This window comes from Simochromis diagramma, unplaced genomic scaffold (genome assembly GCF_900408965.1).
Source record: "Simochromis diagramma unplaced genomic scaffold, fSimDia1.1 OVJJ01000313.1, whole genome shotgun sequence".
NCBI lineage: Eukaryota > Metazoa > Chordata > Actinopteri > Cichliformes > Cichlidae > Simochromis > Simochromis diagramma.
This window is the reverse complement of record NW_024387372.1, coordinates 479,372-506,138: the sequence shown is the minus strand read 5'-3', so window position 1 is coordinate 506,138 and position 26,767 is coordinate 479,372. Positions and strand designations below refer to the sequence as shown.

The 26,767-nt window shown below is 41.5% G+C and overlaps 2 protein-coding genes across 2 annotated transcripts; both read right to left on the bottom strand.

The window, feature by feature from the left end:
• Positions 1–1,645: 1,645 nt before the first annotated feature.
• Positions 1,646–15,261, bottom strand: LOC120719362 (ribonuclease inhibitor-like). Its single transcript, XM_040008487.1, has 6 exons — positions 15,221–15,261; positions 13,152–13,325; positions 12,772–12,939; positions 12,458–12,631; positions 3,922–4,095; positions 1,646–2,003 (listed from the first exon to the last, which is right to left on the bottom strand). Exons 2-6 carry the CDS (start codon positions 13,250–13,252, stop codon positions 1,883–1,885), a joined length of 738 nt encoding a protein of 245 aa, XP_039864421.1. The 5' UTR covers positions 13,253–13,325; positions 15,221–15,261; the 3' UTR covers positions 1,646–1,882.
• A 1,183-nt stretch (positions 15,262–16,444) lies between these two features.
• Positions 16,445–25,338, bottom strand: LOC120719352. Its single transcript, XM_040008471.1, has 7 exons — positions 25,297–25,338; positions 23,782–23,883; positions 23,600–23,724; positions 21,983–22,024; positions 18,097–18,372; positions 16,818–17,018; positions 16,445–16,461 (listed from the first exon to the last, which is right to left on the bottom strand). Exons 2-7 carry the CDS (start codon positions 23,874–23,876, stop codon positions 16,445–16,447), a joined length of 756 nt encoding a protein of 251 aa, XP_039864405.1. The 5' UTR covers positions 23,877–23,883; positions 25,297–25,338.
• Between the last annotated feature and the right edge of the window lie 1,429 nt (positions 25,339–26,767).

Genomic DNA, 26,767 nt, shown 5'->3' with positions numbered 1-26,767 from the left:
AGTCAGGCTGTATGACAGTCAGTGTATGTAGTCCATCTACACCATCACTCTTCATCTCACTCACTTAGTTCAAACATGATAAATTTACCGTCTGTTCTACAGACCTGCCAAAGCTCATCAAGCATTTCTATTTGGTTGTTGTATCACAGGTTCTAAAAACTTTCTGATTATTAAGCTTTAATAATTATTTATTTTTCATCTTTTGATAAAGCTATGCTAAAAGTTATCCCTGCTTTTAGTGTCTGCAGTAAGTTAGGATAAATGTATGCAGACCTGTCTCTGTACAGAGATGTGATCTTAATCTGGTCAAAAGGGAGGATGAAAATTTCCCTTAAAAATCGCTGCACCATTGAACATACAGAGATTACAGATGGACCGATCCGATATTACGTATCGGTATCGGTCCAATACCGACCTAAATTACTGGATCAGGTATCGGAGAAAAATAAAAAAATGTAATCCGATCCATTAAATATCAAAAAAACATCTCACAAAACTTGCGACATGGCGATACTCGGCTCACAACCGTAGCACGTCGCAGCAGTGTGCATCACGTGATAGAGCGGCTGTGTGTATTTGGAGCCTCGCTACCAAACCAACATTTCATCTCCGAGGAAGTGATCCCAGAGAGAAGTAAATCAAGAGTGTAAGTTCATCTCTGAATGTTAGTAAAGCATTCCAGCCTTAAGCTTAACAACCGATATATGCAGCGACTGCCTCTCTCTCTCTCTCCCCCTCCCTCTCCTGTTGCTACTTCAATCATGAAACTGATCAATGATCAGCTGATCGGCTTTTCTCTCTTGTTTGTTTATCGCCCACTTCGCGGCACAAAGAGGAAACCAGCGGCTGAACAACGGCAGAACGTTTAAGTTTGATAAGCTGTTGTTAGAATTTAGTTAATATTACTTTGTACACCAGGATCTTTTTCTACGCAGCTGACGGCTGGTAACTGCGCAGGGGCGGGGTCTAACAAAGTTTAGCCAGGGGGGCCGATAGGGCATTAACAGGGAAAGGGGGGCACAAAGACATACTTTTCTTTCTTATTCTCATTTAAAATGTCGAGCTTTTAATAAATAATTATCTGAATCTCACACCCAAAGTTTTAATCTGATGTAAAATGTATAGAAGTCCATTACTGTATATAGTAACTGTTAAGTCTAATATACCCTAGTAAGCTATAGTACTTTTTCCTTTGGGAAGATACCATCTGTGCAGTCTGCAGTTCTGTTGAAGAAAGATGTTGAACCTATTTAATTATTCTTGGAAAATAATTTATTTCTGTGCATTTTTTTTCACACTGCATCAAATTAAAGTTGATTACGTCGATTAAGCATCATGGGGAGGAGGGTGGGGGGTGGGTTCCCTATTTTTTTTTCCTTTGCTGGGAGTTTTAGAGCCCTATTAGTTAGGTTGCTTACTCTTTAAAATACCAGAATAGGAAGGATGGAGTAGGTTTGAGTTTATTAGATTGATCAGTATTGCTGAACTATGAAATATTTTGGGTGCAGTGTATTTTTTACATACAGGTATAACAGAGTAGATTTAGTGTTTTGTTTTGTTTTTTTACTTGAGTATGAACTTATACAAAAAGCAGCAAGATATTAAAAAAACTGTTTTATTGATTAAAAAACACACTATATCGGATTCATATCGGTATCGGCAGATATCCAAATTTATGATATCGGTATCGGACATAAAAAAGTGGTATCGTGCCATCTCTAACAGAGATCTGTCCAAATGGTGAATAAATGGTAAGCAAAAGTCAGTTATCATTAATGTTTCTGCAAATGTTTCCAGCTCTTCTTCCTCTATCCGACATTCTCTCCATACCTGAGAGTGTCCAGTCTCCAGCATGGATCCTTCAGTTGAGCCGACAGCAGCTTCATTCCTGAGGCTCCTGGATATTGTAGCTCAGGTCCAGCTCTCTCAGATGGGAGGGGTTGGAGCTCAGAGCTGAGGCCAGAGAAGTACAGCCCTCCTCTGTGATCAGACAGCCTGACAGACTGCAGACACACAAAACAATTGACCTGAAAATGCTTCAGTCAAATTTTGCCTTTGTTCTTCTTTTTTCAGATACAATGACCCTCACTCACTCTATCCATTCAATTGAACCAGGTCCGGGCCAGCCAAAGGCGGAGCCTGCCCCGAGTGGTGGCCAAAATTGCAGCTACATAGCGAAAGAGGCGGAGGTGGGAAGAGCTGCAGGTTTGGTGGAGCGTGGGCTGAAATGCTGCTGCAGGTGAGATTGACTCAACTGCATGGCACCTACAAGCATGTCTTTCCGGCTTAAAATCTGTGCTCTGCTAGCTGTTGATGGTTTTTGTTACAGCTGGCAGCAGGACAGCTGCAGTCATTTGAATGTATACCAGCAACCGTGTCGAAAGTGTACAATAAAGATGCTAAAAAAGCATAGAAATGTCATCTGGTCTGCCGTGGTTTATTACACGGTATTTGACTACAGATGGAAGGAAGATATCCATTTTAATGTGAAGATACTGCCAACAGAACCAGGATGAGGGAAAATTGAAGAGAAAAAAAAAACATAAACAGCAAAATACAATCTACAAGAGAGCAGAGATAAATGTTAATGTGCTCAAGTTGCAGAAGAGTGGAGAAGAAATGTTCAGTACTTCATGGGAACTCCCCCAGTAGTCCAGACCTGTGGAAGCGCGGCTCAGGATGGATTCAGGGTCACCTGATCCACCCCTACCTATATGCTTTATCAAAAATGAAACCCTAACCTTACATATCTATATTATTGCTAATATATATTGTAATATATCTATATCACTAAAGCACTTCTGGATGGATGCAAACTGCATTTCGTTGCCCTATACCTGTGCATGTGCAATGACAATAAAGTTGAATTCTATTCTATTCTATTCTATTCTATTCTAATCTAAGTCTATTTTTAAATACTCTAACGAATCACAAGTAAGGCTGTTTAATGCTCACTGCTTACCTCGTTGCATGGCAGTGAGCACTGAAAATGATGTCACATCATCCGTTTTAGTGTTGCTTCAGCTGGTTGTGCACATAATGATTATTTTTAACCTACCACATGGAACTATCACAGCTGGGTTGGAAGCAAAACTATTGCATCAGTTTTTCTACCATTTTAATTACATTTCAGTACAGAAGGTCTCAGAGATTTACAGATTAAACAGGAGGCATTGCAACAGTTTGAAAATATGAGACTGGGGAGAAAAAAAATTCTCTAGTGTTGTTGCTTCTAGTTCTGATTTCTTTTGCTTCCAGTTTTGATCTCTTTTTCTATATCATTGCTGATCTGGGTGAGGGTATACTGGTGACCAAAGGCACCAGAGTAAAGTGCTCTGCTTGGAGAATACGGTCTCATGAGGTCTTTAACATATCATTGAACCTGAATAAGCAGGACTTTGTATAGCGGAAGAATTTGGATTTTAATTCTTGTTTCAACAGGGAGCCAATGATAAGGACCTAATATGGGATAAATATAGTTGCTCTTAGTAGGATGAAATGATGATTTCAATTTTTTCAATACTGATCACGGGAAAGAAAGCAGAATTATATTTTGTCTTTAATGTGCATATTAGAGGACAAAAAATAGACCGCATTTGATCACAAGATTAATTGTACTGTTATGAAAAGAACAGAGCTTTACAGCTTCTCTCTGAGAGGAAACAGCCACTTAGTCTAAAAACAAAGAACACGCACACAAACCTGAATTTAATGTGTATTGATGGGGCAATGACGAGTTGCTAGAATAGCTAATTCCTTATTTTAAACACATTATAAATGTGGCAATCTACTGTGATTTAGAAATAATGAAAAAAAAAAAAAAACCTATGACACAAAAATAAATGGAAAAAACTCACATTTAATAAGTTTTAATTGGTTAGTTACATCATTTGATGAAAAAAAAATATCCTTTGATCTGACCTCAGAGTGTTAAGTTTCCAGTGTGGACTCTGCAGTGCAGTAGACAGAAGCTTCACTCCTGAATCTTGTAGGTTGTTGTTACTCAGGTCCAGCTCTCTCAGGCTAGAGGACTGGGAACTGAGAACTGAGGACAGAGCTTCACAGCTTCTCTCTGAGAGGAAACAACCACTCAGTCTGAAAAATAAAATAAAACGGAGTTTCTGTTCAATACCAAAAACTTTAAATGTTCAACTTAAAGAAAACTGTTCTCAGTGTGCACTCATGCTATTGCAGCCACGTGATTGGTTTGGCAAAACACTGTTCTCATTGTCATTGTCTTTCCATTTCTTTAGTCTAAATGTGGCTAGAATGCACTCTGTTGACTTTATATTGATTGTGCCTCGTGTTTTTATTGAAAAGACATTTATTGAAAAATAGCTAATTAGTATTAACAAACAAGAAGAAAATTCAAATCTTCACCTGAGCAGTGCATTGACAAAGAGAATTTGGTTAAGAAGATCAGAGCAGTAGTAAGAAAGGACATTACAGTAGGAGAACATCATGCATCGTTAACCTCCTAGGACCTGGCATTGACACATGTGGACATCGCGCACCGCGGATGACGTCAGTGCGCACACTGTGTCTGAGGAGGATGTGCGGAAGTGCTTCAGGAAGGTGAACGCGCGCAAATCTACTGGTCCGGACGGGATTCCCGGCCGAGTCCTTAAGTCATGCGCGGCTCAGCTGGCTGGAGTGTTTACACACATCTTCAACGGCTGTATCCCAATTCAGGGTCTGCAGCCTTAAAGGCCGCATTTTAAGGCCGATTACGTCACAGCGACGCAACGAAGGCTGTCCCAATTCAAAGGCTGCTCGAAATGCGGCCCTCAAATGCGTCCTTCATTTCCCTGAATTTTAAGGACGTGGCGGTGTAGACTTCGTGGTGTGGATAATTTTGCCGAAAAAAACGGCGGATGAGGGGCGCCCGAAGAGTAAACTTTAAGTAAGTACTGAATATTATGTCACTTATTTATGTGCAAATGTTTAATAACGAAGATCATCAAAACATGACTGTTGGCCACATGTCGGCAAAGTTATGTGACATTAGTGACGTTTGTACTAACTTGGTTTTAAAGCCTTTACTTTAAAATATACTCCGTTCAATAGCTGAGCTTAATCTTACAGAGAATGATCAAAGCTCATGTAGAAACAAACAAACAAATGAACAAAAGATTTTCTCCTTCATTTCTGTCAAACAAAGCTGTATGAAACATTTCCAGCTGTTAGTATCATGGTTGCTAGGCAACCTGGGCAGCGCAACGGAGGCTAGACCGTCCCATTTCACAAGCCTCGCACTTCCGGCCTTAGCGGTCTTTAAGTACGCGGCCCTTGAGGATCGTTGAGACTGCGTACTTTAAGGCTGCAGACCCTGAATTGGGATACAGCCAACCTTTCCCTCTCTCTGTCTGTAGTCCCAGCCTGCTTCAAAATGGCCACCATCGTCCCTGTACCCAAATCCTCCACCATCTCCTCATTGAACGACTGGCGACCTGTAGCCCTGACCCCCATCGTAAGCAAATGCTTTGAGAAGCTGGTCAGGGACTTCATCTGCTCTTCACTACCCGACTCACTGGACCCTCTACATTTCGCATACCGCCACAACAGGTCCACCGATGATGCCATAGCCCTGACACTACACACTGCCCTGTCACACCTGGAGAAGAGAGACACGTATGTGAGAATGCTGTTTGTAGATTACAGCTCAGCATTCAATACCATCGTTCCCTCGAAGCTGGACAGGAAACTGCAGGATCTAGGACTGAGCAGCTCCCTCTGCAGCTGGATCCTTAACTTCCTGTCTGACAGAAGCCAAGTGGTCAGACTGGGCAGCATCACCTCATCCCCCATCACACTGAACACTGGTGCTCCACAGGGATGTGTACTGAGCCCTCTCCTGTACTCACTCTACACCCATGACTGCACGGCCACTAACAACTCCAACATCATTGTGAAGTTTGCGGACGACACTACAGTGGTGGGTCTTATCACCAACGGTGATGAGAGGCTTACAGGGAGGAGGTCAGCACCCTGACCCACTGGTGTCAAGACAACCATCTCACCCTCAACGTCGCAAAGACAAAGGAGCTGATAGTGGACTTCTGGAGGTGCAGAGAAGCACACACCCCCATCACCATCAACGGCGCTGCTGTAGAGAGAGTGAGCAGCTTCCGCTTCCTTGGTGTACATCTGGCTGAGGATCTTACGTGGTCAGGACACATAAACAAAACAGTGAAGAAGGCGCAGCAGCGTCTCTTCTTTCTCAGGAGACTGAAAAGATTCGGCATGAGCCCCCGCAGAGCATTGAGAGCATCCTCACTGGATGCATCACCACCTTGTACGGCAACAGCACCGCCTACAACCGCAAAGCTCTCCAGAGAGTAGTGCGGTGCTCTGAACGGATAATTGGAGGTGAGCTTCCCTCCCTCCAGGACATCTAAAGGAAGCGGTGCCTGAGGAAAGCGGGGAGGATCATCAAGGACTCCAGTCACCACAGCCATAAACTGTTCAGACTACTTCCATCAGGAAGGAGGTTCTGCAGCATCCGGTCCCGAACCAGCAGACTGAGAGACAGCTTCTTCCACCAGGCCATCAGACTGCTGAACACGTCATAGACACCTCAGCTTCACTACTGGAACTTTAACATTATGCACTCCACACTGTACATTAATGCCACTTGTTTTGCACATGTCCAACTACCAACCTCTGTATATTTTATTTTATTGTTTACTCTATGTAATTTGTAAAATATGTATACACAAACACACACACACACACACATGTAGAAAAACATATCTAGTATACACATCCAGTAATGCATATACTATTATATATTGTACATATATTTATTAGTCTCAGATTTAGCCATTCTTATATTTTGCTTGTTTTACGTTATTGTATTTTTTGCACACCTCTGTTGCTTGTGAAGCTCGCACACAAGAATTTCACTCACATGTACTGTACCAGTGTACCTGCACATGTGATGTGACAATAAAAGTGATTTGATTTGATTTGACATCACATTTTGGGTTGTCTAGACCAAAATACAAAATGTTGCCTCTGTTCTATCAAATTAATTTTAATATTGGAAAATTAAAACTTGAGTAGGAAATGCAGTTTTTAAATGAAGATTTCATTTCTGAATTGAAAAAAAAATATTCCTGCCTACCACACACAGGCTATGTAGTACCTCAGTGAAACAATAATTCCCTTTCATGCTAAATTATGAACTGAATGATTGATCAATATTTTTTTATTTGCATTTTGGAATGCTGAATTCAATTTCACTAGCCACACCCAGGCTTGATTACTGACAGACCTGTTGAATCGAGCGATCATTTATCCCTTGTACAATATTCATATTGACCCATTTGAAATTTTTAACAGAAAAACAAACAAACAAACAAACAAACAAAAACACAAAACACAAGTCCAGAGGGCAAAAGAGATAAACACTTCCATGTCACATTACAGAATCTTCCACAATCAGTGTGACCAAAAGGTTGAGCTGTCAGAGGACTCTAGAACTCATATTTGAAGAGAGTCAGGCATACAGTGACATGGAAGAGGAAGATGTCTCACAATAGGAGGATAATTTAGAAATAATTTCATTCTGGTTCTGAAAGTAAATCTAAAGGTGGCCGTCACTTGGAATCCCTCAGTGACAGAGTCCCTGCTCAGCTGCTAACATAAGACGAATTTTACCAGGACATACATGTTTGCAGCAAGTCATTTTCAAGATATCAAGTCAATCAGAAAATTATTCTGGATATAACCAGTCCTGAGGTGAAACTTATTTTCAGTGACCAGCAGAAAAAACATCATGAAGACATCACACATTTGTAGGCCTACATTGGGATCCTCATCCTTGGTGTATACAGGTCAAGAGGGGAGTTGACTGAAAGTCCGAGGGATGCTGAGACATGGAGAGAAATTTTTAGAGCTACAATGTCTCTGAAGAGCTTTCACATGAAAGCTCTCAAGGATCATCAGATTTGATTATCCTGAATCAAGACATGTTAGAAGGCAGTCTGCACTGTGTGGGACTACTGGGTGGACCGGGTTCCCCTTTTATACTAACACTAACTACTGATCTTATCTATTTCTGATTTTATCTGTTTTGATTTTATATACTGTTTTGTTTGTTTGTTAAGCTTAAATTTCAAAACTTTAACTACTGATTTTATCTACTGTTCTGATTTTATCTGTTTTGATTTTATGTACTGTTTTGTTTGTTTGTTTGTTTGTTTGTTTGTTAAGTGGGTTTAGAGCTCTGGGTAGCTCCCCAGCTGGGTCTAGACTGGGTCTAGAGAGTATTTTAAATTCAGGGAATTTAAAATAGAAAGTAGCTCGTCCACAGAAGGACTGGTAGCTCCCCTTACGATAAGGGTTCAGATCGCGCGAACAGGTGTGGGATTAGAGCTCTGGGTAGCTCCCCAACTGGGTCTAGACTGGGTCTAGAGAGTATTTTAAATTCAGGGAATTTAAAATAGAAAGTAGCTCGTCCACAGAAGGACTGGTAGCTCCCCTTACGATAAGGGTTCAGATCGCGCGAACAGGTGTGAAATGTGTGTGTTTAGTTAGTTTGTTTGTTTGCTTGTTTTAATCAATTTTAAATCATGCTTTTTATTTGTTTTTGTTTCTAATGTCTCTGTAAAGCACTTTGAATCACCTTGTTGTTGAATTGTGCTATACAAATAAATTTGCCTTGCCTTGCCTTGCCTTTTATGACACTGGGCAAAGTGTAACTGTGGACGATTCGCCTGTGGGTTAGAGTTTGCCTCCATTTCAGGCAGTGTATCCCATCCAGACCAGCAATGGCATGACACTTTGGCCTGTATGTGATCTTACTTCATTTTATGTATGGAACATGTAAATTTATACAGAGAAGCCAGAAAGAGGAGCTGCTGAAAGAAACCAGGGGACACAAGTGTGACTGATAAGATTTAAACTGCAGGGCTAAGTACGCCAAGGGAGTCAAGCTGGGTGACTCATCCACACCAGCTCCAGAACCTCATAGGATCAGGGATTAGAAGTTCTTCCACAAAGAGCCAAACGAGATTTCCAGTACATGGGTTTGTAGACAAAACCCATGTAGCTCTGCTATCTGTTTTTTCATCAGTTCAGTCTCTAGTTCAGTCTCCTGTGTTGCTGTCTGCTCAGTCTCTAATTCAGTCTCCTGCTCAGTCGCCCTTAGCTCAGTCTCCTGCTCTGTTGTCTGCAGTTCAGTTACCTGCTCAGGTTGCAGTTCAACCATTAGCTCTGCTTTCTCCTCAGTATGCAGTTCAACCTTCTCCCTAGTGTGCAGCTCAACCATTAGCACAGCCTGCAGTTCAATCAGTAGCTCAGCTATTTACTCAACCGTCAGTTCGGCCATCAGTTCAGCTACCCATACAGCCAGGGGTCCCCATACCTTCTGGCCCTGCATCTGCTGGAGGCTCAGGTTAGCCAAACCAGCACTCCGTGGCTCCCACACCGGCATCTGCCTCATCCACTGGGGCTTCTATAGAGCCCAGCCAGCATTTCCTTGTGTCCGCTTGGGGTTCTGGAGGGTCCGAGGGGCCCATTCAGCCATCTGCCATCTGGATCATTTCAGCCATCTTTGGTCCCCACTGGAGGGTCCAGTGCATCCATCCAGCCTGCTCTCTAGTGTGTGCAATAGTCATCTGGTTTTGACAGCTCGTTCAAATCACAACCTCTGGGTGCATTTGGGTCCTTTCTTCACCTCCACATGGCTTGCCTCGTCAGCCGTGACAGTGTCAAGTCCGCGTCTTTGTAAATGTTGCATGTTTCATGTTTTATTTTGACAGTTCCAAGTCCTGTGTTCAGTGTTTTCAGTTTTGTATCAATGGCTGTATCCCAATTCAGGGTCTGCAGCCTTAAAGTACGCAGCCTCAACGATCCTCAAGGGCCGCGTACTTAAAGACCGCTAAGGCCGGAAGTGCGAGGCTTGTGATATGGGACGGTCTAGCCTCCGTTGCGCTGCCCAGGTTGCCTAGCAACCATGATACTAACAGCTGGAAACGTTTCATAAAGCTTTGTTTGACAGAAATGAAGGAGAAAATCTTTTGTTCATTTGTTTGTTTGTTTCTACATGAGCTTTGATCATTCTCTGTAAGATTAAGGTCAGCTATTGAACAGCGTATATTTTAAAGTAAAGGCTGTAAAACCAAGTTAGTACAAACGTCACTTATGTCACATAACTTTGCCGACATGTGGCCAACAGTCATGTTTTGATGTTCTTCGTTATTAAACATTTGCACATAAATAAGTGACATGATATTCAGTACTTACTTAAAGTTTACTCTTCGGGCACCCCTCATCCGCCGTTTTTTTTTCGGCAAAATTATCCACACCCACCTCTGCGCTATGCATTCTGGGATATGTTGGGCCATAAAGTCTACACCACCACGTCCTTAAAATTCAGGGAAATGAAGGACGCATTTGAGGGCCGCATTTCGAGCAGCCTTTGAATTGGGACAGCCTTCGTCGCGTCGCTGTGACGTAATCGGCCTTAAAATGCGGCCTTTAAGGCTGCAGACCCTGAATTGGGATACAGCCTGGGTCTCAGTATTTGCCATTGGTTCCAGCTGTGTTTCGCTCCTGTATCCCATTCCCTCATTATCCTCTGTGCATTTAAGCCCTATGGGCCCCTAGTCACATCTTTGCACATTGCTGTGCGTTTTTCCCAGGCTTCTGGTTTCTACTTTCCTACGTTCTTAACTTCCCAGTTTTTTTAGATTTGTTTTCTTATTCCCGGTTTTGTATTATTTAAATTTTGATAGAGCATTAAAGCTGCCTCCGTGAGTTCACTCCTGCTCCAGCCTGCCACAGCGCTCTATATCACAACTAAGAGTCACCTCTGTTGCGGAGGATAAATTCTTCTGTGTTATCAGCCTCAGGAAGCAAAAGTTAAGGGCATCTCAGATTAAAGCCCAGATAAATGCCACACAGAGTTCCAGTAGCAGACATTTCTCTACATCCACTCTTCAGAGGAGACTGTGCTAATCAGGCCTTTATGGATCCTGCAGTGATATCCTATCCCATCCAGTTTGCGTTTAGTTGGACCATCATTTATTTTTCAACAGGACAATGACCCCAAACACACCTCCAGGCTGTGTAAAGGGCAATATGACCAAGAAGGAGAGCAATACCTATCCATCGAAATCTTGAGGGGGGGTGTCAACGTAATTGCACATGAGAATAAAGTGGCAGGAGTGAGCAGCAGTTCAAGTTCATGTGCAGTACAAGATTAAAAGTGGCAGTCAGTATAGTATTGCACAGAGTATGAGTTTTTGTGAATATTGATAAAAGTGAAGTGAACAGTGCAGATTGTAGAGTGTACTTGAGCAACTGTAAGACAGTATCTGTTTGCATCCTGTGAAGTGAGGTGTGTTTTCAGGTGTTGAGGTGTCGAATGGCTCGATGGTAAAAACAGTTTTTAAGTCTTGTAGTCCAAGCAGACAGGCGCCTGTAACATCTGCCAGATGGTAACATGGAAAACAGCTGGCGTGCTGGGTGGCTGTGGTCCTTGATGATGCTGTGTGCTTTACAGAGGCACCGCTGAAGATAAATGCCCTGAATGGCAGGAAGCCTCATGCCAGTGATGTTCTCTGCTGCCTTCACCACGTTCTGTAGTGATTTCTGGCTGCTGGCAGAGCAACTCCCATACCAAACTGCGATGCAGCTCGTCAGCAAGCTCTCAATTGCACACCTGTACTTCCTGAGGAGGCTGAGGAAGTTTGGCATGAATGCCAACATGATCTCAAACTTCTACAGGTGTTACAGTTGCTGGCGAGCTTTTCAGATTACAGTGTCTGTGTGAAGGTTCCAGGAGAGATCCTCAGTGATGTTGACTCCAAGGAATCTGAAGTTGCTTACCCTTTTGACCTTGACAACATTAATATGGATGGGCTGGTGTTCCCCGACTGGTCATTTATGGTAGTCCACTATCATTTCCCTTGTTCTGCTGACATTGAGAGACAGGTTATTATCCAGACACCACTTGTACAGTGCCATCACCTACTCTCAACAGTGCAGTCTCATCATTGTTCGTGATGAGGCCTATGATGGTTGTGTCATTCACAAACTTGATTATGGTGTTGGACCTATGTTTAGCGACACAGTCGTGTGTGAACAAGGAATATAGCAGGGGCTCAGCACACATCACTGTGATGTTCGTGTATTTAAGATGAGTGGAGAAGAATTGTGACTACCTCATGAAGCCAAGAGTGTGCAAAGCAGTAATTAAAGTAATTCAAGCTATAAAACATATTTTGAGTTATTTCACACTTTTTTTTTAAAAACTATGTGATTCCCTATGTGTTCATTGAGAATAATCTACAATGTAAATAGTAATGAAAGTAAAGAAAAACCATTAAACGAGAATTTGTGTCCAAACCTTTGACTGGCAGTGTATATTTTGTATAAAGCTTTTCTGTTTACACAATAATATAATTAAGATTAAAATATATATCAGTGGAAAAGTTTTAATCCTGACCTGAGAGTTTCCAGTGTACAGTGAGGACTCTGCAGTGAAACAGACAGACACTTCACTCCTGAATCCTGCAGGCTATTGTTATTAAGGTCAAGTTCTTTCAGACTAGAGGACTGAGAGCTGAGAGCTGAGGACAGAGCTTCACAGCTTCTCTCTGAGAGGTTACAATGACTCAGCCTGGGGAAAAAATAAAAGCAAACAATAAAGAAATACTGGTGTTCAAATGCCTTACTAAGATGTAACAACACATGAATGACATCAGATTTTTTGGTTGTTATTTGTCAACTGATGTAAAATAAAATATCATTTGATCTGACCTCAGCATGTTCAGTGTACATTGTGGACTTTCCAGTCCAGAAGACAGAAGTTTCACTTCTGAATCCCAAATGTTGTTGCAGCTCAGGTCCAGCTCTCTCAGACGAGAGGAGCAGAGAACTGAGGACAGAGCTTCAAAACTTTTCACTGAGAGGTTACATTGACTCAGTCTGAAAAATAAGACAAACATTAAAACCAATGCTTGTGTAAAAGTGTGATCAGGAGTCATTAAGTTTGATAACATCCAATACAATTTTTTCAGGAACCCATAATTCCTTAGTAATATATAACAATACATGAATTAAATTCACTTGTTTTGGCTAAAATATTTAATTGGTTAATTTTGTCAACTGATGAAAAATAAAATATCATTTGAACTGACCTCAGTGTGTTCAGTTTACATTGTGGATTCTTCAGTCCAGAAGATAGAAACTCCAGTTCTGAATTCTCCAGGCTGTTGTAGCTCAGGTCCAGCTCCATCATGCTAGAACACTGGGAGCCAAGAACTGACGACAGAGCTTTATAGACTCTCTCTGAGAGGTTACAGTGAGTCAGCCTGAAAACAACGAACAATAAGCAATATTTGTTATAAAAATTATATCAGTTCACATATTATAATCAGTCAAAGAAAAATGCCAGTGAGCAATAAAATTCATGGTTAATCAATAAGCTAAACATCTAAAACAAAAAACACTGTGTTCAGGATGGACAGGGAGTCCAGCAAGTGTAGATTCAGTCTAGATTGTAGAAAGTTATTCTTATTGTTACAGACTGACATGAATCTGTTTAACTTCCAATTAAGCGCAAAGAAGGAAGCATCAGTAGTAATAAGAAACCTTGATTTACATACTTGTTCAAGCTAAACATTTCTTTTTTTTCCCTCTGTGCTTTAAGAAATGCAAAAATACAAAATACTCACTGTACATGTGGTCTGTATTGCTTGGAACTAAGGTGGAGTAAACAACATCATAGCTTTACATAATTTGCTTTATGGCTGGATTGATTTAAAACTCCAAAAGGTTGTGAGTCTACCAGACTTACAAGTATTGCTTAAGTGGGGAAAAAAAAAAGGCATGAACACTGCCAGGACTCAGAAAAGCTTCAGTCTATTTACACCTACAAGCCAGTGGACACTCAATGATGAGGATGTACACATCAAGGACACGGAGGAACACTGTATCATGGTCCTGAGTCCATGAACTCAGTGATTTTGGTTTTGTATATCATTATTATTATTATTATTATTATCATCATTATTATTATTATGGTTTCGTGAACTGGCATTCTGACTTTTGTTTTTTGCTCCCTCTGTTGGTCGCTGATGTTAGTGTTTCCCCTGTCTCATAAGATCCAGCTGTTACCCCCACCTGTGTGTAATTTCCCTGTGTTCCTCAGTGTGTACTTAGGTTGTGTGAACTCGTGTGCTGATTGCTGGTCTGTCTGTAAATCTACCGTGTGTTCTCCCTGACGTCATCCTTCATGTACCTTCGCTCTCCATCCTTCGTGTTCAGGTTTGCTTTTTAGTTGTTTAGTTTCTCCCAGTTCAGGTTACTTTTGGTTCCATTTTGCCATCTTCGCATTGTGTTTTGTTTTGCAATAAACCTCCCTGGCATATCAGCAAGTGCCTGCATTTGGGTCCTCATTTATTCCTCCACACGGCTCACTCTGTTAACCGTGACACACTGGTTTGAGCACGGAGTCAAGGAGGCCATTTGCATGAAAAGGGAAAGACCAAATCTGAATCGAGGAAGGGCCTAACAGTACATCTGTCACCATCTTACAATGCTGTGATTGCAGCAGTTCTCCATCTCTATATAAATGGAACCAATTGCCATAGATCAATGCTCATGACAACTTGCATATTAACAATCATGCAACTGACTTCACAGCCATTAAGTGTGCTAGTTTAAGTCACTATGGAAAGGTACTATTTATAAGGTTGGCGAAACCTGCAGTCAGCCAAGACTGAAGAAGTCACTTGGATGTCAAAACATTTCTCCCGCTGAAAATCCTACGTCCAGATGAACAGAATAAACTTTCTGAGGTTTCTTTACCTGAATGAATGAGCATGCCTCAAGATAGATAAACACTGACTGAGGAAGGATCTACTGTACAGACAAACAAACAAACAAACAAACCCTTCAGCTCTGTGTTATTCACAACTTTTTGTTGGGAAGATGAAAAGATAGGTGAGTGAGAACTGACAATGACAGAAAGTTTTTTTTTGTTGTTGTTTTTTTGTTTGGGTTCTATTTTTTACAGTGAATTTGATAATAGTACATTATTGAGCCATGAAAAATGTTACAGTTGAAGAAGAAAATTCCCCTACTTAGAGATGCAAGTTCTTCCAATAATAGAACACAAAGTCATCATCAATTACTGACTTCTGATCAAAAACATCACTGACTATGCATTATGTCCAAATAAAGGTATGATCACATATTTACTCACAGAGCTTTGTTGGAGGCTTTGACCACTGGCAGCAGCCTCAGAAGAGCCTCCTCTGAAGCAGAGTATTTCTTCAGGTCAAACACATCCAGATCTTTTTCTGATGATAGTAAGATGAAGACCAGAGCTGACCACTGAGCAGGAGACAGTTTATCTCTGGAGAGACGTCCTGATCTCAGGGACTGTTGTATCTCCTCCACTAGAAAACCATCATTCAGTTCATTCAGACAGTGAAAAAGATTGATTATTTTCTCTGCAGGCAGACTCTCACTGAGCTTCTTCTTGATGTACTGGACGGTTCCCTGATTGGTCTGTGAGCTACTTCCTGTCTGTGTCAGCAGACCTCGTACGAGAGTCTGATTGGTCTGCAGTGAAAGACCCAGGAGGAAGCGGAGGAACAAGTCCAGGTGTCCATTTGGACTCTGTAAGGCCTTGTCCACAGCACTCTTTTGGAGAGTTTGAAGATTTGATTTGTTAAATAATTTAGACCACATAGAGGTTGTTTGTTGTTCTTCCATCAGATTGAGTCCAGAGTTGATGAAGGTCAGATGGACATGAAGAGCAGCCAGAAACTCCTGAACAGTCAGATGGATGAAGCAGAACACCTTGTCCTGGTACAGTCCTCTCTCCTCTTTAAAGATCTGTGTGAACACTCCTGAGTACACTGAGGCTGCTCTGATATCGATGCCACACTCTGTCAGGTCTGATTCATAGAAGATCAGGTTTCCTTTCTGCAACTGATCAAAAGCCAATTTTCCCAGAGACTCAATCACCTTCCTGTTCTCTGGACTCCAGTGTGGATCTGTCTCATCTCCTCCATCATACTTGACCTTCTTCACTTTGGCCTGAACCACCAGGAAGTGGATGTATATCTCAGTCAGGGTCTTGGGCAGCTGTCCTCCCTCTCTGGTTTTCAGTACATTCTCCAGAACTGTAGCAGTGATCCAGCAGAAGACTGGGATGTGGCACATGATGTGGAGGGTTCGTGATGTCTTGATGTGGGAGATGATCCTGGTGGCCTGCTCCTCATCTCTGAATCTCTTCCTGAAGTACTCCTCCTTCTGTGGGTCAGTGAACCCTCTGACCTCTGTCACCATGTCAACATAGTCATGAGGGATCTGATTGGCTGCTGCAGGACGTGTGGTTATCCAGAGGTGAGCAGAGGGAAGCAGTTTCCCCCTGATGAGGTTTATCAGCAGCACATCCACTGAGGTGGACTTTCTAGGGTCAGTTAGGATTGTAGTCTTGTGGAAGTTCAGAGGAAGTCGACACTCATCCAGACCATCAAAGATGAACACAACCCGGAAGTCTTCAAGGCTGCAGATTCCTGCTTCTTCAATTTCAGTAAAGAAGTGATGAACAATTCCCACCAAGCTGAACTTTTCCTCATTCAGCACATTCAGCTCTCTGAAAGTGAATGGAAATATCAACTGGATGTCCTGGTTGGCTTTGTCTTCAGCCCAGTCCAGGGTGTATTTCTGTGTTAAGACTGTTTTCCCAATGCCAGCCACTCCCTTTGTCAGCACTGTTCTGATTTGGTCATCTCTTTCAGGTGAGGCTTTAAAGAGGTCTTCTTGTCTGATTGTTATTTCTGGTCTGTCTGGTTTCCTGGATGCTGTTTCAATCTGTCTGACCTCATGTTCATCATTGACCTCTGCAGTCCCTCCCTCTGTGATGTAGAGCTCTGTGTAGATCTGATTGAGAAGGTTTTTGCTTAATGTTACAGAGATCCCTTCGACCACACGCTCATACTTCTTCTTCAGATGAGACTTGAATTTAGACTGACATGGCTGCAGAGTCTCTGAATGAAGAAAAAAAAAGAACAGAAATTAAAATAAGAAGAAAAAAGTGGCAAAAATCAGGAAACATACTTTTCCTACAGATCTTTATCTGATGAAGTTGTTTATGTTATATTAAAACACAATTAAATGTACTTTTTTTTCTAATATTCTTGTCAGTTTAAAAGAAAAATCCAGTCAAAAGTTCAAAACCTTGACTTAAGTGACACCATGTTAGCAGGCCAAAAATAACACTGCATTGACTAATGAAAAACTTAGAAATGTCATAGTTTAACATTGAATGTTTCTGGTTCACTTGATCCAGCCCTAACTAATGAAATTTGTCAAGTAAGCACTTACAGTGCAAATATTACATTTCTGAAATAAAAAGGAAGTTTTAAAATCAGCCTATAAATACTTAGAAATCACTGAAGTTAATTTAAATGTCTTTGGGTTACTGTGTAGATTCAGAACCACAAGTTTGTGTGTGTTATGTAAGTGAGATGTTCATATGACATGAAACTTTTACAGTATCGTAAGACAAAAATAAATTTTGTTTGTATTGTTTTCATATAGGTACCCTAGGGGGTAGGGTACCACACCTGAGGAGCTAAGGCTAAGTTAGCTCCTCAGGGTATGTTAAGGATGTTTTTAGGTTCTAATATTATATGGCATCATTCAAATAGAAATAAAGTACATAAACGTCCTAAGTATTTACAGGTATTTCGTCAGCTGGATGTAAACATTTTTTTCCAAAATAACTATGGATGACATGGTTAAATTACAAGCTAGTTATTTTACAGTAATAATAAGAATAAGAATAAGAATTTTAAAAATGCATGAATAATTCAATTATTATAACTGTAGAGATATCACACTGGAGAACATGAGTCCATAATGAATTACAATGTTAATAAACTGGCAAGTGTGTTAAGAATTTCATTGATAACAGTTTTATGAATAAAATTTAATACATGTATTTTCAAAAATATTGACATACATGTAACAGTTTGCTAATTAAATAAAATTGTTTAAACATGAAAATGAGTTAAAACAAAACAAAAACAAAAAACCCTTTGTTTTACAGATATGTGGTCTCACCTTTCTTTGTAGATGAGGAGTGATGCAGTTGAGAGGAGAGAACTGGATCTATAATCTGAAGATGGTTGATAGTTATCCTGCAGGCTTTGTTTCCTTTTTTTTTCACTGTGTCAATAAGGCAGCGAGCCTTATTTGCTCTGGTTTGGTTTTCTTCTAATATCGATTCTTTCTCCAGATCATCCAAAACACCATCACTTACAAGGGCTTCAAGGAGCTGTGTAAAGATTTCTATTGACACCCTCCTCACAAATTCTGTCCGTAACATGGCAAGCTCCTCTAATAGATGAAGAAATGAACATGAATGTGTCACTTAGTGTCACAGTCAGGCTGCGAAGCTGACTGTATAAATGTGAGGAGTGGACCCAAAATGCAGACACATAGAACAAAATGTGAATGTTAACAAGAAGTGAGCCATTTAATATGGCTGATGGAAAAATACTAAGGCAAACAAAGATGAGACTAAACAAACAACCTAAACTGGGGAAACTAAAAATAAACATGAAAAATCCTAAACATGAAAGTTGGCATTGATACAAAGTTACCTGGAACATTAAACGTGGAACATGGAAACCTAGGAGCATGGCATGGAAAAGAACAGACGACCTGACAAGGAATGACTGACAACACAGGACTAAATCACACAGGAGGCTAATGAGGGAAGAGGGAACACATGGGGAAACAGCTGACACACATGCACATAACGATATCACAGGGGAAACGTAAAACTAAACACATTGAACACAGGAACACAGGACCTCTTCAAACTTAAACAGGAAACATAATGAAATGCAAACATGACAACATGAACTTGAGAATTAAAAAGACATGCATACATGAAACATATAAAGGACAAGGAAGACTTAACAAATGGGTTGAAAACACAAGAGGAAACTAATAAACAAATTAACTTAGGAAACCCAATGAACTTAAACATAAACCATAGATATCAAAATAAAGTAAAACTTAAAACGCTGGGTCAACAGACCCAGGAACGTGACACTTAGTAAACTTAACTCTGTTTGAAAGATGTGCAAATAGATTACAATTCAGTTTTTTATGTGAGTGAATTCTGATAAAATTATATTTATGAATATAAAGGTTCCACCCCTCCTGTGTGTAACTGATTAGTATGATTTCTGATTCCGATGCCAAGCAGGGCTTCCACATGGGCTTTCTTCCCTGAGCCAAAATGCTGAAGATGGGTTGTGAATTGAGGTTTGCAGCATGACAGTGACCCCCATAAATACCTCTGAGGCAGCAAAGTAGAAATAAATATTAGGCACATTAAGGTCATCAAGTACCCTAGCCAGTCTGCAAACCTCAGTCCTATATGTCTGTGAAGGTTCTCAGACGTCCAGGTTATCGTAGTCTAAACTTGGAAAGACTTCTTTAAGTTTTTTTTAAAGTTTTAAGAAACTTAAAGAAGCCCAGATGCTTTTCCTTCCAAGCTCCTCATACTCAGTCCTGTAGAAAGTCTGTGGATTCAGCTGAAACTTCAAGTTCCTAAGTGGCAGGCAAAGGTAACGAGGAGTGGGCCAAAATCTCTCCTGAGATGTGTGCAAACCTCCAAACAACTATGCTTGCCAAAAAAATAGGTTCTGCACCAAGTACTCCACTAAGTCATGTTTTGCAGGTACCCCAGGATTCTTAGCTGGTGGCACAGCAGACTCCAAGAAGGAAATAAACAGAAGTTCATCCAATTGATCATATGATCAACTAATCAATCACTCACTGGGTTATGTTTCTTTATCTTTCACTTTCTGCCTATTGCATACAACTGTGCAATGGAAACCTCTCAGACAGGCTGACCGAAGCTGACCCATAACATGACTCATCGACCCAGAGACAGTAACCTACAGTCTACTGTAGGAGGCTTAAACCTACCAATTAGAAACAGCTACATTGCTTTTAAAAATGTGCTAAATTGTATTAGCACTTAGCTGTATCTGACTAGACTCATTTAACCATCAGTTAGATGAACAGTTCACTACAGCCACAGTTTTGATTCAGATGCTTATTATGAGATTAGACCTTTTTTTTATTAACTTCCCTGACTTCAACTCCATCCATCCATCCATCTTCTTCCGCTTTATCTGGGGCCGGGTCACAGGGGCAGCAGCCTAAGCAGAGAAGCCCAGACCTCCCTCTCCCCAGCCACCTCCTCTAGCTTATCCAGGGGAACACCAAGGCGTTCCCAGGCCAGCCGAGAGATATAATCTCTCCAGCGTGTCCTGGGTCTGCCCCGTGGCCTCCTCCCAGTGGGACATGCCTGGAACACCCAGGGGGCATCCTTGTCAGATGCCCGAACCACCTCAGCTGGCTCCTTTCGATGTGGAGGAGCAGTGGCTCTACTCTGAGCCCCTCCCGGATGGCCGAACTTCTCACCCTATCTCTAAGGGAGAGGCCAGCCACCCTTCGGAGGAAGCTCATTTCCGCCGCTTGCATCCGCAATCTCGTTCTTTCGATCACTACCCACAGCTCATGGCCATAGGTGAGGGTAGGGACGTAGATCGACCGGTAAATTGAGAGCTTCGCTTTTACACTCAGCTCCCTCTTCACCACGACGGACCGGTGCAGCGTCCGCATCACTGCGGCCGCCGCACCAATCCGTCTGTCGATCTCCGGCTCCCTTCTCCCATCACTCGTGAACAATGCCCCGAGATACTTGAACTCCTCCACTTGGGGCAGGAACTCATCCCCGACCTGGAGTGGGCACTCGACCCTTTTCCGGCTGAGAACCATGGCCTCAGATTTGGAGGTGCTTATCCTCATTCCCGCTGCTTCACACTCGGCTGCGAACCGTTCCAGTGCGAGCTGGAGGCCATCACCCGATGAAGCCAACAGAACCACATCATCTGCGAAAAGCAGAGATGAGATCCTGAGACCATCCAAGTGAAAGCCTTCTGCCACTTGGCTGCGCCTAGAAATCCTGTCCATAAAAAATATGAACAGAATCGGTGACAAAGGGCAGCCTTGGCGGAGCCCATCACCCACCGGGAACGAGTCCGACTTATTGCCGGCAATGCGAACCAAGCTCTTGCAATGGTTGTATAGAGATCGAATGGCCCGTAGCAATGGGCCAGACACCCCATACTCCCGCAGCACCTCCCACAGGACACCCTGAGGGACATGGTCGAATGCCTTCTCCAAGTCCACAAAACACATGTAGACTGGTTGGGCAAACTCCTATGCACCCTCAAGTATCCTTGAGAGGACAAAGAGCTGGTCCAGTGTTCCGCGACCAGGACGAAAACCGCATTGTTCCTCCTGTATCTGAGGTTCGACTAGCGGACGAACTCTCCTTCAAATCCATTTTATTTATTTAGTGCCAAATCACAACAACATTTGCCCCAAGTCACTTTATATTGCAAGGTAAAGACTACAATAATACAAGACTCCCGTATCCTCCGTTTCAGAGACTCCTCAGTTAGACTATTACTGGCTTCCACTTCTATCAACACATCTCAAAATTCTTACCCACAAAAAGGAAGATCCATCTCAGACCTACTTGCTTGCCTTTCTGCTCTCCACCACATTTCTCACCTGGTCTGCCCCATATTCAGATTGGACCTTTCTCTGCTCATCAGGGCTAATTCTTCTGTCCAACGGGGACCGTAAACCTGTTCTAAGCATCAGTGTCAGCACTTAGTTCCTCAGGTCTGGTATAAATATGACAAAGTAACTTTTTTTCACTTTATTGGATCTTGAATGAATAATTTCATGAATTTTTGATCTGAAATTTTAATCCACATCCAAATGCCCATATCAGCTTGTATCCCATGGGATTAAAGACTTTGACCTCTTTTCCTGCCTGATTCCCAGTGATGTCAGTGATGATGTGTAATAGTGTAGGTTTAGCTTTTCCATAGCTGATGTTGACTCTTACCTTCTGGTGATAATGGTGACGCTCCCTGGGTTGAGGAATGTCCTGTTGAAGGAACAAGCACATTTTGAATAATAAAACTGGCTTTGTCTTCTTTTTCCTTTGACTGACCTTCTTTCATCTTTAAAATTGATGTAGTCAGTTCTATCACATGGTCATTCGTATATGTCTGCACCATCAGATCTACAGTTTCCACTATGTCAAGCAAAAGTTAGTCCCGCACTGATAGGGGCAGATGAGGAAGACATTGGACTCAAACTGACACAACCGGTTTAGCTGCTCTGTTATATTATCAGCAGATCACGAATGATAAAACTGGTATTTTGAGAGTAAAAAGTTGTGAGGCTTCAAAACAACATGAAAATATCTGCCTGCAAACATGATTTGAAGTAGGGGTGGAGCTGAACCCGAATACGGTATTCAGAGAGGCACAAATAACGTGTTTTTTACAAATATTTTTTTCGAACAAATACTTTAAAAAATATTTGTATTTGGGAACAAGGAAAAACTTTATATCAAAAAGCTGAGTTTCCTTATGAGACCGCAGTGCATGCCCAGATGAGTGAGTGATATGTGAAAGAGGTGACTGACACGGGCTGCCTCACACAGCAACAGAGAAGGCTTGGCTGAGCGAAAAAAGACTGAACTGAATCAGTTTTTCTTTTTTTTTAATAGATTTTTTTACACCTTAACTGGGTTCTGGAGGCAGATTATAACTTTTGCAAACATCGGGAGATTATTCCATTACGCTGCATTATTGACGTCTGCAGTGCTCTCATGTTCACTCTGTTTACGTAGCTCTGTTAGCTCGGTAATTTAGACAACAGGCTGTTGACAGAGTAACCTTAACGTTCGGTTAAAAAGGTTAAAACAATGCTTGTGTAGTTGTGTTGAATTGTATGCACTTGTGTGAGTTATATGGTACGTTTAAGATGTAGACTATAGGCCAGTTAACCTTAGCATAGCTTCCCGTCACTCATTAACTTAGGTGAAACGCAGAGATATCAAACATCTGCATAATCACATGAGCTTAAAGCATCCTCTCCTGGTACTGAGAGGACCCCCCCCCCAAACTCCAACCCCTCTACCAGCACCAATTCATCATCACAGCCATGTTCTGCCCCTGCAAGTCAGTTTCGTTGTCTGTTCAGCGTCCTCCAAGAGGACGGGTGGTGGGGGGATTCATAATGTTCCAATGGTATTTTATTAGTTGTTGGTTTAACCATGGATGAGGCAATGGCTGTTATGCTATTTTCTTTTCAATGACGTTACATTTATGGGAAAACATCAACTAATACTGCATATTCATAATTATTATATTGGATATAATTAAAGAATACTTACTCTGTAACGTTAATTAGAAGTGTAACACAAAAATTTTATGCCTATTTTGAATTTTACTCGAATACAAATACAAATATAAATACCTTTCCCCCCTCAACAAATACAAATACAGATACAAATATCAGCTGCTTTGCACATCTCTAATTTTAAGTCACAAATCTAGACTAAAATCAAACTAATACAGAGTAAATTTTTAATACATTTCACGAGATACAATTGCCAGTTCTGTGTCTTCATACTGCACCAAGGGTTTCATGTCTTTTTCCTCTGACTGACCTTTCATCTTCTTCAAAATTGATGTCGCCACTTCCATCACATGGTCATTAGTATATGTCTGCGCCATCAGATCTCTAGTTTCCAGTTTGTCTGCATTCTCTAGTTGGCACTTATTGATGGTTACAACAACAACAACAACAACCTTTATTTATAGAGCACATTAAAAGCCTTAGGCATACCAAGGTACATCCTGTAGGTAGGAGTGGAAACGTTCCAGTTCCTCCACTTCCAAATTCTCCAGCATTTCAAGGGGCTGCTCATGAACAGACTCCTCCATCTCTGAACTATAAAATATGAGAGTCAAAATACTGAAAAATGGAAAATAGGACAGAGCAGCTGTAAGACTTGTTAAGACCTAAAGAAATGATCTGTGATCTGTTACATCAACTGTATGTTATACTTATAGATCTTGTTCTATGAACTAATCATTATAGAAACACTGAATTATTTTGTATGATGAAGATTTTTTTTTAGAACAAATTGTTGCATTTTTCCTAATTTTTTTAACAATTCAGTTGTAATTTCAACTCAGCACTAAAATAATTAATTAAAATCATTCATTCCACTCTATTTTACGGATCCCTGCAACGGACAGGGGAGAAAAAAATGAAGATGAACTTTTTCGAGATCTTCCAAAAGTAACTCAGGATCTCGCAAAACTTTTGTGAGATCTTGCAAAATAGGCCGCATCCTTCGGAGGCTGCCAGCGTGAAGCTGACCAGGAGGTCGAGGCACGATGTGCTGGGAGTTGGGCAAGGAGGGACACATTTGTAACAGCCTTTGAATTGGGATAGCCTTCGCCGCCTTTGTTAGAGTTGATTATTTTAAGATTGTCATTTGTGCAAAGAGACATAACCATTGCTTTTATGTGTTCTAATATGGTTGTTGTTGTGCAGAAAGAGCTAGATGATAAGAAGACTTGTTTTCAGCTTCAGAACATTTCCATTGCAAGCATGAATTTTTGCAATTTCCGGTTTTTATAGTTCAGCGAGACTCTGACTTATATATATGTCTCGTGTGTGTTAAGTTCATTGAAATGTTGAATCCTGTGTGGGGGCGACTGGAAACGTTGATAAGAAGTCATGCTTTGTATGGTATGGCGGGGATAACACCCACACATTCACACACACACACACACACACACACAGACGCTGACGTTGCTCCCATACGCTTGTCTCCAATGTAACTGCTTTCACTCAATAAAAGGGCTGCAAAGGAAGCCAGGTTCAAGGTTGGCTAAGTTCAAGTGAAGGGTGAACAGCTCTTGGCCTTTGCCAGCTTCCCTTGCAAGTGAAAGAGTGCTGTCTCGTCTTGTTTTGTGTGCCATTGGTTGTCTCTATTCCAACAGTCTGGCTCGTCACCTCTCCCAGAATTCAAAGCGCGGCCCAGCAAATTCCAGTTTCCAACAATGGCGGCGGCTACTTAGTTTTAATACTCTTTCTGGGTCACAAAATAAACGTTTACAATATTTTCAGGCGAGAATGTAGCTGTGTAAACTTCAAATATAGCAAAAGTTTTGCGAGATCTCATAAAACTTCATCTTCTTTTTTTTTTCCCCATGTCCCTTGCGGGGCTCTGTACTATTTGAAATATGTTGACTCTGGGGTTTTTTTGTTTTTTGTGGAGGGGGTTTCTGGCTATAAAATCAACGCAACAATTTTCAGGAAAGTAAGGACACACAGCTGGGTTCATCTCACCTCTGAGCTTTGGTCTGGTTCTCATGTTCCCCACTTAGAGTGGTTTTAGAGGGAGGGACTCCCTCCTCTCTGTCCTCACACTGATCCATGCTGCTGAATTTACATTCACATCAGCTCACACACACTTTCTACCTTCACCTGCAGAGGAACCACAAATCATTCATGTGCACATCAACTGAAATCCTCCTTTCCATCATGTGTGCTGTCCAAATGTCCCCAAGCTGCTTCTTTCCTGCTTCATCTTAGCGTCAGCTGAATGCAGTCAGACAGCAGTGTGAGGCAGAGGAAGCTGCCATCAGCTGCTCTACTTCTACTATCAGTCTACTAGATGGAGCTGGGAAGCACAAACAATGCATTCACTGACACACACTGACTCACTGTTAATAATAATAATAATAATAATAATAATAATGGATTGCATTTGTATAGCGCTTTTCGAGACCCTCAAAGCGCTTTACAATTCCACTATTCATTCACTCTCACATTCATACACTGGTGGAGGCAGCTACAGTTGTAGCCACAGCTGCCCTGGGGCAGACTGACAGAAGCGAGGCTGCCATATCGCGCCATCGGCCCCTCTGGCCATCACCAGTAGGCGGTAGGTGAAGTGTCTTGCCCAAGGACACAATGACCAAGACAGACAAAGCTGGAGATCAAACCAGCAACCTTCCGGTTACAAGATGAACGTCCCAACCCATGGTCGCCCCAAATAATAATAAGAACCCTCCTCCATCCTCTAACGCTCTGTGTCTGTGAGTTCAGGATTAATGTGGCCAGCCAATCAGAGTTAAACATTTCATTCATTTTTAGACTCAAAGTTATCTTCTAGACCGATTGCTTTTCAATAAAATATCAGTTAGGGATTTAACTGCAGCGTCATCAGTCTGAAACTATTCAATTTAGTGTCATGAACAAAAAACAAATCCATCAAACCCTCAGAGTAGATATTTGCTTCAGAGCACAAAAGATTTTAAAGACAAACTTTTAAAGGAGGAAACAAAGCAAACTTACAGTTTCTTCAAACACACACACCAACAACAAGTTCCACTCCACACCTGGACACTAAACACGGACACACGGGTGAGCTGCTTCCTGTAAGGAGGCGGGACTACACTTGAAGCGTGTAAGAGGGCCACACCTTCATGTGTTCACTCCAGAAATATGATGTCCAACTGCTCAGACTGAGTCAAAGTCAGAGTAAAGTTCACATAATGTGAAAAGTGAAGCTTCCTGCTTATATCCTTTGGCCATTTCTTACCTTATTTCCATTTAGTCTGAATTCCGGTGGACACAGAGTAGTTTTACTTTGAATTCATTAAATCGGCCATTCGACGTCTCATTAACCAACAGGTTCAGGAAGCAGACACATTTTGACTTCACAAATTGTGTCTGCTTCTCTGAGCTCTAAATAGCACAGACATGATCAACATTTCTTTTTTTCACCTTCCATTGCATGCAAATCTCTTATTAT

Excerpts from the sequence above, each read along its gene's own strand:
- LOC120719362 (XM_040008487.1), bottom strand. The coding sequence starts at position 13,252 with ATGATGGAGCTGGACCTGAGCTACAACAGCCTGGAGAATTCAGAACTG. Across the intron at positions 12,632-12,771 it reads TGTACACTGAACATGCTGAG|GCTGAGTCATTGTAACCTCT; the intron begins GTCAGATCAAAT and ends TTTTTTCCCCAG. Across the intron at positions 4,096-12,457 it reads TGTACACTGGAAACTCTCAG|ACTGAGTGGTTGTTTCCTCT; the intron begins GTCAGGATTAAA and ends TTTATTTTTCAG.
- LOC120719352 (XM_040008471.1), bottom strand. The coding sequence starts at position 23,876 with ATGGAGGAGTCTGTTCATGAGCAGCCCCTTGAAATGCTGGAGAATTTG. Across the intron at positions 22,025-23,599 it reads AATTTTGAAGAAGATGAAAG|GACATTCCTCAACCCAGGGA; the intron begins GTCAGTCAGAGG and ends TTCCTTCAACAG. Across the intron at positions 18,373-21,982 it reads GTCACCATTATCACCAGAAG|AGGAGCTTGCCATGTTACGG; the intron begins GTAAGAGTCAAC and ends TTCATCTATTAG.